General features: G+C 36.9%; 1 protein-coding gene across 2 annotated transcripts in view; it reads right to left on the bottom strand.

Annotated features, from left to right (window-relative positions):
- csmd3a (CUB and Sushi multiple domains 3a) overlaps window positions 1–13,576 on the bottom strand; it is a 288,864-nt gene that overhangs the window by 239,038 nt on the left and 36,250 nt on the right. For both annotated transcript variants that reach the window (XM_058747031.1, XM_058747032.1), the window contains exon 3: window positions 9,325–9,437. In XM_058747031.1, the coding sequence (XP_058603014.1) occupies window positions 9,325–9,437 (113 nt within the window). The remainder of the gene's footprint in view (window positions 1–9,324; window positions 9,438–13,576) is intronic.

The raw sequence follows: 13,576 nt of genomic DNA, 5'->3' as shown, positions 1-13,576 counted from the left end.
AAATACTACACACGGGTATGTGGCGGTCACTGCACACCATTGAAGTGTCACTCCACAGATAACTATCTAAGAAACCGCTAAGACTTGGTGTGCTCAATCCTCCTGTGTTTACCTTCACATCCACCGCGGTGGCCTTTGCAACAAGCATCTGATTTATGGAGCACAGCAGGAGAGTGTGCTGTTTTACCTGTCATCGCTTAACATGACAGCTTCCACAATAAATACAAACATAAACATGACATAAGCATGGCATGTGGCCTGTCATAACTACTCACGGCAGGTTATACCTCCAGCACTCGTGACAAACGACACCTCTCTGTCATAATGAATGTTGTTGGGTGATCTGCATTGACATTTACAGAACTGTGGAAGCACTAGCCTGTCTGTTGCTGCCAATGTATCCAATAATGTTCCCGATTCAGTACAACTTAAGCTCTATGGACAGAATCTGTGACCTGCTGTCAACTTGGACAGAAAAAAATTGGCTTGTGCCTCAGCTTGAGAAAGCAAATGGACCCACTTTATAAGTGGTTTTTAATTTGATACAATGCACTTAGTGTGTACATACATTCTTTTATATTGTACTTTTACCAAACAAACAAATGCATGTGTACAGTAATGCATTTGCAACTGAAATCTGAGTAAAAATGTTAAAGAAAATCATTACAATACAGACTGTTTTAAAAGTATAGTCACTATAACTAAACATATACATGTTAATATGAGACTATTGTTGTAAAGTCACTTACTACTGACTTGTGTCAATTTACATTCAATTCACAACTCCTGTCATGACTGTGAAGTTGGTAAATTCTCATGCACTTGGAGACTAAAGCAAAGGGGTGTAAACATCTGCAAAGCGCTGATGGAAGGAATAACAAGACATTAATTCACCCAGAAAAGTAGTCCAACTGCTAAAAGTGCACTTAAGATGACTTTATACTTTCAAATAATATTTATTTGAAATATTTGGTAACACTTTTATTTTAAGGTGTCCATAATACAGAGTAATTACCTAGTTAAGTACTTAGTAGTAGCTGTTGTACTTACATTAAAAAAAAAATTACTTACCATGTAACTAAGGTTATGGAACAGCCTGTAATTACAGTTTGTGATTATGTAGATGTAATAGGCAGCTACTGTTACACAGCTACTTATGTAACCAAAAGATTGTTACATATGTGTTGCAGACTTTATACAACACAACTATAAATGTAAGTACACAGACATAAGCTACTTAAAATAAAGTGTATCAAGATTGTACTTAAGTGTACTTCATGTGTATCTATACAGTACACCTTATCCAGCTGCACCTTAGTTTGATTTAACCCACCAGTACACAGCTTAAATACATGTAATACCTTTCTAATAACATTAAAATTACAGAATATTACACAGGCATATGCTACTTAAAATAAAGTGCATCAAGATTGTACTCAGGGGCAGACTTAACCAATAAGCGAGGTAAGTGGCCGCTTAGGGCCCCGGGGAATCAGGGGGCCCCATCTGATATTGCCGAAACATATTTGCAGCGTTGAGCAATGTAGCCGTTCACAGACATGTGCGCTGATTTCTTGAACGCAGTGACCAGAAGTGTTTAAGTTAGAATTCACTTACTGATCAAAATGCCGAGTTTTTGTCAAATGCTGAGTTCTGCAAGGTCGGGGATCATCTCATTATAACAAAGTGTAGATACGATGTAAATAAGAGATTAATTGTGCAGTGTAGAGTTTATTAACAGAACGTCGTGAGATCGCAATGAATTGAAGTGAGTGACAGCTATAGTGATTATGAGGGAGTGCTCTTTGCGCGCATTCTAGGCTATCTGACTGTCAGAACAGAGATATTCACCTCAGTAAAGAAAGTATTGTGTTTCAAGTCACAATTTTATTTATCTTGATGTTTCAAAATGACTCTCTTGTATGCTTCTCCTAGGCGCACCGGCGCAAACTGCCGCGTACTCGTATAAATGAATGAATGCAATGACTGGAGATTTTCCCTTAATAATAGGTTTCATTTTCGATTTGTTTCTCGGCAAAGCCTACAGTATGCCTTCAGAACACTTGGAATATATAATGAGTTGCCTGGGATAATTTTATGTTTGTAAAAAGACTGGAAAGGTTTACAATTTATTAAATGGACAAGTGCAAGTTTTTTTTTTTTTTGGATAATGGCGTCATTTGTAATGTCAAAAAATAAGGTAGAATGGCTTTAGAACAGCATCAAGTTGACAAATTACTGGTTGTGACGGTACAAATAAACTATAAACTAGAGCGAGATAAGCAAAATAAGGGTTATAAACACTTGGAATATGGAATGAGTTGCATGGGAATTTTATGTTTGTAAAAATGTTGAAAATTTTTACAATTTATTAAATGGACAAGTGCACGCATTTTTCTTTTCTTTTTTTCTTTATTTATTTTTTTGATAATGTCTTCCTTTTGTGATCCGAAACAAAAAAATAAGGTAATTTGGCTTTAGAACAGCAGCAAGTTGACTAATAATTGGATAAATAAACTAAAAACTAGAGCGAGCGAGCAAAATAGGGGTTAAGCATAAAAGGACACATAGTTATTGTATGGGGGCCCCATACCTGGAATTTGCTTAGAGCCCCAAAATCGCTAAGTCCGCCCCTGATTGTACTTAAGTGTACAAGTAGCTGTGTAACAGACTCGGACTGTTACATATGTGTAACAGTAGCTGCCTATTACATCTACATAATTACAAACAGTAATTACAGGCTGTTCCATAACTTAGTTACATCGTAAGTACAATCCGTTTCATGTAAGTACAACGACTACTACCAAGAACTTAATTAGGTAATTACTCTGTATTATGACACCTTAAAATTAAGTGTTACCAAATATTTATTTATATATATTTATTTTTCATAAACACTGTCATACTGTGTTACCTGCTAATCTGAAGAGCTGCTAAACTGTATTTTATTGTTCCTAAACAATGACAATAAAGTTCTACTCTATTCTATTCTACTCTATTTTTATACATTAAAAAATAAAATCTGCATCTAAACCCTTTTTGCCATACAAACTACTAATATAAGTGCATTCAAGTAAACACAGATGTTTGTCTTCCAAAATTGACAGATGCGTCAAAATAATTATCTGTGGTAATCGACAGCATGTCACAGACGCTGTCAACAGCTTAACTTGTATTGAACCAGGGATATTCTTTTCAATCAGAAACAGCTCAGATAGATTCCATTGAACAGAGAGAGCCCCTCGCGACTGACCCCAGCTCTCTTATTATGAGAAATGGCCGCTATTTTGATCCCACTTGTGCTTGCTGGAGATGTTCATAATAGCTCCCAAAGTGTCTGTGAAAAGACCACCAGAAACACTATAAGGACACTTTTATCTCAAATCACCTAAGAGAATAGGACCGCCATTATTTGCAGTCTTCCCTCAAATTGGAGCCTTTACACTTTTATTTGTAACCATAATAACCAATAAATACATTGATAAGGTCTATTAGATACATTTAGCAAAGTTAAAAAACAAAAACATCAACCTCCTGAAATGATTGTTGATTAATTTGGCTCAAAAATATATGTAAAGTTGGAGAAAGTGAAGCTAAAGAAAATTCTGTGACACGTCAGATGTTGATATTTCAAAGAATTAAAATGAAATGTGTGAAACAAACATCAAATTTATAGACATAGCCTAAATATCTAGATGTAAAAGTTCAAGCTAAAAAAAAAAAAATACTGACTTTTAATGATTATTCATAAATTCAGCTCAATAATGTGATTTTCAAAACAAGTTAAACAAGTCAAAGTGAAACAGTTCATCATTTTGTACTGTATTTCTGGAATTGAATTTGCTAGAAAAGAGGATATTTTAGGAGGAAAAAAGATTAAAGTTAAAAAATGAAAAAAGATTTCAGAAGTCAAAAATGTCAAGGCTAATGTTGACGACATATAATTTCAAAGTTCAAAGGGAAAAAAAACATGATGATATAATTATATATTAGAAATATATCAAAAATATTTTCTTTTTAAAAAAAAGAATTTTTCCTTTTCTTTTCTTTTTTGAGTATCCATAACCAACCCAACACAGCAACATAACACCTCACCAATCACGTGAGCCTATGGTCTATCTGGCAGACCAATAATATGCAGAGACATTGGCCTGTTGGAAACCAATTATTATTTCTGCAATTCTGTGCCTCTCATGCTGCAGAATTTACACAGATCGCCTTTACTATCTATTCTCATTTAAAATTATATGCATTCATACATCTGGACTGAGCACTGAGAGTATAGTAGGCAAACCGCTGAGGTAATTACCACAGGCTGATCCCAGGAGATGAGCCATTCATCCCTCTATACATCTAATGACTTTGCCGCCCTTGAAGATGATGGAAGTTTGTCAGAGCGTCTATATTGCAACGCTGAGCACACTTCAGCACACAGCATTCTTTCCCTGGGAGCGTGTCACAAGTCTCGGTGCATTCAGAATTATTGAGCTGTTTTTGCATACAAGCAATCCTCAAACACCACCAAAAACCTTCACAGGACCCACAGGGACGGGGCCACCAGGAACCCAAAGACAGGCAGATTTCACGGGTCACCAGAGAGCGTAAATGTATTTCAGAGACATTACGACGCAATAGGCCATGAGCAGCAAATTTCAAAGGTTGACAAAGAGTGCTGCCATTTCTGCTGTGTTTTCGTTTTGCTCACATTTCCATAAACGAGCGCTCTTTAGTCATCCCAGAAAATGTTTCCGAATCAATGTTTTGGCCTGTCCTAGCATTTAGATGGCTAGAGGCTCTGCAGGGAGGACCATTAATGCACGTTGTGATGACCGAACATTAGCATGTTGATCGTGACATATGGTATTTCCAGAGTCATTGGCATTCAATTGAAGGGCAGACAGAAAGGTTGAGGTTTTGCATCTATCTCTATACTAAGAAGCTGGCTCGTACTGGATGGCAATAGACACATTAATCAAAGCGCACGCACTGACTGTCAAACATGGTTTCAGTTGTTCTGACGTGACAGAAAACTGACAGGAACCAAAATGAGATTTCTTTTCCCCGGTGTGTGTCCATCTCTCTCTCATAAATGTTGAATCACTAGCACATTAAAACCATTGGACATGAACCAATCCCTTGTTATTGCTGCTTGCTAAGAGTCATAACCCTTAACCCCTCAATGTTTGCACTACGGACAGAAATTATACCTGAAATCACAGGACTTGTTGGTGTGTTTTTGCTTTTCTAAAGGATCAGACATACAATTTCGCTTGGTGGACCCAAAACACCCTAGAAATTACCTCGAACATCCTGCAAACTGCACTAAGAAAAATTATAAAAACAAAAGTGGGTTCTTTTGACTCACTGACCTAATGTTGGGACTCATAAAACTCCAATAATATCAAAGAGACCAAATACCCTAGCAACCACCTAGAACACCCTACAAACCATGCCAAAAAAAAAAAAAAAAGATGAATTTTTACTAATTGACTTATGTTGCAACCCATAGACCCCAAATAATTTCATGGAGATTTTAACAGATTGGACATATAATTTCACCTGGTGGACTAAAAATACCACAAAACACCACTGAAACTTCGTAGAACATCCTACAAACAAGACAAGGGTTTTTTAACTTAATGACTTTTGACCTAATGACCCATGTTTTGACTCACAAGAATGTCAAAGAGACCTGAGAGCAATCACCTAGAATCCATTCAAAATACCCTACCAACTATTTAGAACACCCTACCCTACATTTATCCACTTATTAACTCCCAAGATTATCAAAGAGACTTGGGTACAATCATCAAGCAACCATCTAAAATACCATACCAACCTCCTAGAAGACCATAAAAACCATGCAAAAAAACATATATATTTATGTTAGGACTCATGAACCCCCATGAATATCAATCACCCAGCAACCATTCAAAATTCTCTAGCAACCACTTAGCAAATACTTAAAACACCCTATAAACTGTTCCAAAACATCAAAGAGATTATGGTGGGCACATTTCCCTCATTGACCCATCTTGGGACTTATAGACTCCAAAGAATTATATAAATACTTGGGGGCAATCACATGGAAACCATCCAAGATACCCTAGCAAAGACCTAGCAACTACCTAAAATACCCTACAAACCATGCCAAAACATCATACAGACCTTGTGGGCTCTTTGGACTCATTAGCCAAACTAATTGGGACCAATAGACCCCCAAGAATATTACGGTGGTCAGCAGACTTTAAGAGTCTTGGCAATAATCCTCTAGCAACCATCCACCTAGAACATATTAAAAACTGTGCCAATAAAAAAAACCATAGAGACCAGTTGGGCTCTTTTCACTCACTGACCCATGTTGGGACCCATAGACCTTGAAGAATTTCATAGAGCCTTGGGGGCAATCACCTGAAAACCATCCAAAATTACATATAAACCACAGAACTTCCCACTAAACATGCCAAAATTCCTAGAGACCTGGTGGGCTCTTTGGACACATCAACCAAACCAGATGGGACCAATAAACCCCCAAGAATATTGTGGTGGTCAACAGACTTTAAAAGTACGAGACTTAGCAATAATCATCTATCAACTGTCCAAAATACCCTGGCAACTACCTAGAACACATAACAAACTGTGCCAAAAAATCATAGAGACCAGGTGGGCTCTTTGGACTTTGCAATAACCAAACTAATGTTGGGACCAGTAGACCCCCAAGAATATTATGGTGGTCAACAGACTTCACAAGTAAGAGACTTGGCCATAATCATCTGACAACCATCCAAAATACCCTAGCAATATATCTCTTAAAAAAATGCTCAAAGGAGCCTCAAATTCAATTACATACATCAATCTATGGAAATGAATGACGATGAGACAAAGTCATTGTGAATTCAGTGGGAATCCCAGGCCGTCTGGAGTGCAATAACCTGCAGGATTAATATTCCAAAACCCATAAAATTCAGAAGCACATTAAACACAAAAGCGTGAGCCAAAGCCCAGACCGGTCAATGGGACTGAATAATTCAGACTGTAAAGATGGAGCAGATGGGGCCGCATGCTGTGGTCAGGTCAGGAGGATAACAGGTGGAGAGAGTGATGGAAGATGGCGAGTGGTTGAGAAATGACAGTCGCTGAGGGTGTAGATGACCCAGACGCTCGCAAACTCAACCAATCATGGTCAGAGGCTGAAATAAACTTGATGCTGCAGGACAACATCTGCTCAGATATTAAACATTCCCTTTTGGGTGAACTGAGTTATTTGGGCTGAAATAAGTGATCCAAAACTAGGCTGACCAGAGACAGACAACATTAGCGTTTTTAAATGGTACATATAATGGAAAATCAGATTTTTCTTGGTGTTTTAAAATACAGTCTAATTTACAACAGAATTCAAAACTACACATACATCAAACTCAGCACAGGATGTTCTGACTCAGGTTTCCTTCACCTTTCAAGCTAATCGGACTTCAAGCAACACAAAATGATTTTAACATCCATCTGTCTGCTGGACGGCCCATCTGACTATCTGTCTATTTATTTGTCTGTCTCCTAGCAGCCCACATCCTGAACAAGGAACTAACAATTGTCCGGAACACACTAGCAATACTGTAGCAATCATTCAGGACACCCTAGCATCCGCCTAGCAATGCCCTCGCAAATAACAGCCTAAACTAAGAACTAGCGATCACTAGGAACACCCTAGTCTCAGCCTCAGACATCACGCCCACGGACCGTTGGCTAAATGTCTGATGCATATGGCACACTTATCTGGAAACAATTCAGGAGTGTCGAAGTCATCATCGGATTGGTTGAATTATACAGGATTTCTGGGAGATGTGTGTGTCGTGTTCTTTAACATTCCACCTGGAAACAAAAATCCCGTGGCGCCGAACCCCCTCACGAAAGTAGAAAGCCGTTGTGCTTACAACTGTGACGACAAACGCTTATCAGGATCAAATAAATACTGGATTTTCAAAAGTTTGTGAAATATTTTAAGTTTTAAAGCATAGAATCTTTAAAATACATCCGAGAGTTTCACACACTGTTATTGTGGCGACATTTCCACACCCCGAAACGTGACGCTGAACGAAATGAACTGTGATTGGTTGTTTGACATGTCGGTCAAACAGCGTGATGGGTGGGCCTTAGCCAATGAAAGCTGCCATCTACCAGACCTTCAGCCGTCAGTCTGAAGGTCTGGCTACGCGAGACTAGGAACACCCTAACAACCACCAAAATACTCAAGCAATGCCCTAACGAATTAACAGCCTGAACAATGAATTGGCATTCGTATAGATCACCCTAGCAACCACCAAAATACCCTAGCAACCACCTAACAACTAGTAACCACTTAACAACAGCCTAGCAAATTATCCGCCTCAAAGAATTCACAATTATTTGAAACACCCTAGCAGCCACCTACCAACACTGTAGCAAATTAACAGCCTGAACAAAACACTAGCATTCATTTGGAACAACCTAGCAACCACCCAAAACATGCTAGCAACGCCCTAGCAAATCAACATCCTGAACAAAGAATCTCCAATAATTTGGAACACCATAGCAACCACCAAATCTTCCTAGGAACACTCTAGCAACTCAACACCCTGAACAATGAATTAGCAATCATCCAGAACACCCCAGCAACCAACAAAAAAGCAACCCAGCAGATCCCTAGCAACTCTTGCTCCTCAAACAGTCCTGAGTATTGATCCTACAAAATGCTAATATTTCTCCTACTTCAAAACAGTTACTCAAATTACCTCAAACAACCTTTCAGATAAGGCTTTGTAAAGCCAGCGTTTAATTATTATTATTTTTTTTTTTTTTCTAGTTTAAACTAAAATGCTACTGAAAGTAAACTAACTAAAATTATTAAAGGATGGGGCAATGCAAAATGTACTTGACCTGACAGAGAAAATAACCCAAAGGTAAGCAGTGTTACTCATTTCATAAAGAAAGAGCATGTGAGCCAATCCCAACAGACATATTTTACATATAGAGATCCTGCAACAGCAAAACTGGTCTTCCAAAACTAGTTTGACTTATGCAAGAAACCTTGACTAACATTATACAGTGTATTTTAGGGAGGAAAACGTAAAAACTAGAATGTGTCCCCTTTAATAATAGTTACTATTAGAGTATTAAGGAATGAATTCACTGCTTTTCACTTCTCTTGCTTGACGCCCACTGCCTGCTGTCAAACACTTATGTGATGAAAAACTTTTAATTGACCGCTACAGTGTGCAATTTGCATCTCTGAACTAAAAACCCATGATAAATAGCAGAGAAAATTAAAGGCTGTGTTATGTTCCTTACCTTCATAATATATTTTAAATCCATGGGCGCTTACAGCGAAGTCGCTGGTAAGTCGCAGGGAAAATATGGATCCGGTACTTGTGACGGGCGCTGGCACCTGAAATCCTGTTAACCTGTACGAGGAGAGAGAAATATTAGTCATCCAGACAGAAAGTAGTGAGAAATTTCATATAAATAAACATTACAACTGGTCATTGCCAGAATGTATCCAGACTTTTGCAATTTCCTTTTTCATTTCCTTTTATCAAATTTACTTTTCTTTGAATTTTGGGGTAAAATGTGACCTCTTTTACAAGATTCACCAACACTTCATGCAAAACGTTCCACTAAAGAGCGTGTTAGGGCTGAAATGATAAAACAATGACTATATTATTTAAAACCATCTCAGAAAAATGAAGTTGGTTCTGAGACAAGAGCTTGCATAATTTGTTTGCAAATGCTATTTGGTTGCATATTATCCAATTCAAAAATTCATGCATTTTTAAGCAAGGCCAAAAAGGTCCAAATACTATTTTGGCCCACTGTATTTTATTCTTAGTACATTTGACAATACTATCTCCCAGGAGTCGCGCCCACTTTACACCTTTCGCCTTCTCGATTCTGCTTTACACAACAAGACATAAAGAATGAGTCATTTCTTCCTATTTCATAAGAACTCATCCAAATCATTGTCTAAGTATCACAGCCAGTCCCGCTTTAACAGGATGTAAAGCTCTCTGATATTGGAAATTTGGAAAAGATCAATGAGCCCCAACGATTTGAAAATATCATTTCACAAAAGTACCATCAGCATTCAGGGAGCAGCTAAACTGTGATGGCTGAACCGCAGTGAGTTCTAGTTCCGCCACATTCATGATGAGAACAGATACTTGTGCACTTGATGCAATAACAAACAAGCAAATTAACAAACATATTAAAGTCGACATGAATAACACAATTTAAAATCATAATTGTGTTCATAACACAATTTAAATCCATAAAATGACATACTTTTTGAGTGACGCAGCATGACTTGATTATATCCATTTGATTAGATTGTGAAAAGACTTATGGTTTGATATACATATCTGATGATTTTTTTATTGTGATCGTTCCTGAAGACGCCCACGATCTACTTTTCAAATGAGTCGTAGAGATCCTGACCAAATGTGATCTGTTTATGTCCACATGTAAATATATCTACTTATATTTCAGCTGGCAGTACTTTATAAAATTTTAAAGTGGTAAAGAAACATGGATGAATGAGAAATTATAATGAGTTATTAAATTGGAAAAAGCCATGAAAGAGAAGCAAATCCGGTAACGACATACTGACAAGCTGTTTCTGTGTGCACGCTACGAAACGGAGTGGAACTCAACTCGGACACACAAAGTATGTTTTGGGTTTGGGTGCGCACCTAAATGGCTGATAATACAAAAAAAAAAAAAAAAAAAAGTCCAAATGCCAGTCTTGGAGAGTATTCACGTAAACACATTCTGTTATGTCTTATGTGAACATAAAAAGCTGGGACAAATAGAATATGTGTCAGTATTAGATCCGAGTTCTTAAAGTGACAGAAGTCTAAAAACCTGCTGGTGTCTGTCTCATTAATATTAATCATATAACACGAGAAAAAGAAAAAAAGAAAAAGCACTCTCTCCTCTTGACCGAATCATTTTTGTAGCTCTCATAAAAATCAATGTATACAGGCTATATTTTATTCATACAGTGTTGTATTTTTACATTACTTTGAGTTTCTGTAATATTTCTTGACTGAATACTACAGTTAGACTTATCTGAAAAATTTAAAGCACATTTTACTTGTTTTTGTTCTATTGTATTTATTTTAATTTATTAATTTTTTTTATTTGTTTTAATGCATTTGTTTCTTTCTTCTAACTTGTCTTTAATAAGCTTGATAACTTTTTACTTATATTAATTGTAGGGCCTACTAGTTTTTAGTTCTCAGAAACTTCCAAAACAGACTTAAAAACCAATGTGAAAAAGAATTGTGATGTAATCGTGATATAATATTTTTGTCCCATCGCCCACGACTAGTTTGATATCATGCACTCTGATTAATTCAAGACAAGTGTAATAAGTGCAATAAGTAAAATGTCCATTTTGATTTCATGTTGATTAAACATTAATCTTGAGCATGTCTTAACCAGGTGCACATTGAAGGCCATTTCATATGACTCACATTAGGGCTGTTTCACACTGCTCAATGCAAGAGTCGCATGTAGCTTTGACATCCACATAGCAGGTGATTTTATGTTGCTTGGTAGCAAGAAAGTGGAAAGTGTACAACATAAATATTATTTGACAGCATAAAGGGTAAAAACATGTATTTGACCTTCAAATAAGTAAAAATGTGATTGCTTTGATACAACAAAGAAAAGAAAAAAGGCAACATTGAACATGGGTTCACTAAACGTTACTGTTTCAGGATGCTATAGGTGAATTTAAATATAGGTTCAAGAACCAAAGCACCATGATGACAGTTTCTAGTTTCTGCTCTGAATTATTATTATTATTTAATTAAACTTAATGTTCAACCATTTTTCAGCTTGTTTTACTTCTGCTACTGAGTGAATTTGGATATTCAATGTGAAAAAGTGAAGTGAGACTCGATTTTATGTGAAAAGTGGGCATTATTTTTCAAAATCCTGATGAGTGAATTGCATAAAATGTTATCAAATGACCACAGCATGTAAAAAATATATATATTTTTCAATGTGTTTGTTGAAAAGTGCCACTTTCACACACACACACACACACACACACACACACGTATATGTATATGTATACAAACACACAAAGCTGCAGCACACACAAATTTCTGCACCACTAGTGACCCCAAAAAGAACCTCAATCTGTTTGCTTGGGCACTGATATAACATTTCCTCAACCAATGACTTTGAAGACTGATGAGTATTGAAGATCACTGATTGATTGTTTGAAGATGACAATGATTGAAGAGTGTTTGAAACCTGATTGAAAAAAGGTTTGTCATTATTTTTACAATATCCCTGCTCTTACTGCCTACGATTCATTCAATACATGTTATGCAATAATTCATCAAAATGCAATAACTTTCTCCACCTTTAAAATTACTTTTCTGCTGATGTAATCAAGGCTACAGGGGTGGGAAAAACAATGTTAACCAATAATATCAGACTCCAACTTTTAACAATCCAATCAAATCACAGTGGATAAAATCAATTATTTTCACCCAAAAATTTTGCTTCGCTCTGAAATATATCATCGCTTAGAGAGCCTTTAAATGCGTTGCAAATGTCGTTTCGTGTTCCCTTTAAGATTACTTATTATTTAAGACATAAATTGAATTACTGGAAAGTCTGTGCAACCCTAGAGCTGGAGTTAATGATTTGATGAGCACATCTCTCACCTGGCCTCAAGGCAATTAGCAGAAAATTGTATAGTTAAGTCCGGTGGGATATTAAGGAGGCTGAGTGAAACCATATGCAAACATAATGTGTGGTTAAACTGAGGTCACTCAAAGTGCCAAGTAACATCAGCCTCAGCCTGTGGATGGCCTGAATCGACAGAAAACTGGACCAGACTTTATGGCAAAATTCTCAAAAAATGCTCAAGATCCCCATTTTAAGCCACACAGGCCACTAAGAAAACCAACATTGTTAATTGCTGTTTGTATTGAAAAATAAACCTTTTGAGCCTGCGGACAGCCAGCGGATCTGAGGGATTAATTACCACGAGTGAAGAACAATCAAACGCTGGAGAAAAAATGTGAATGATCCCAAAGAGAGTGCCAATAAGAGATTTTCGGTCTTATTGGTTTTTGCTGGCTGACTGTGAGTCAGCATTCACACAAACAGACACGCACACATACACAAACAAACATTTACTTTGCTATCTAAGAGGACATATAGTACATTTCTACTATATACACAAACACAGCTTGTTTGTGTGTGTGTGTGTGTATCTATATCCCATCTCACAGATGAGACCCAAACATCTTGATTATTTAGACAACAATGAGATTATTTAGAAACTCTGCTTAAGAGATCTCAATATATGCCAAGAAAATACCAAAATTTGCAAAGAACTCAGTATAAACTCAAACTCTTCCAAGCACAACTTACAACTCATGGTAAACAATAGACTCATTTAGAAGAAGCTACTTAGACAAAACTGATGCTTACTTAAGTCCCTTGAGCTAAGAAAGAGCAACATGTGAGCAATAATTATTTCCTTTGGATATGAATGTGTGTGTATAATATCTATATA

This window comes from Onychostoma macrolepis, chromosome 16 (genome assembly GCF_012432095.1).
Source record: "Onychostoma macrolepis isolate SWU-2019 chromosome 16, ASM1243209v1, whole genome shotgun sequence".
Classification (NCBI taxonomy): domain Eukaryota; kingdom Metazoa; phylum Chordata; class Actinopteri; order Cypriniformes; family Cyprinidae; genus Onychostoma; species Onychostoma macrolepis.
The sequence above is the reverse complement of the archived record's forward strand: the minus strand, read 5'-3'. Positions and strand labels throughout refer to the sequence as shown.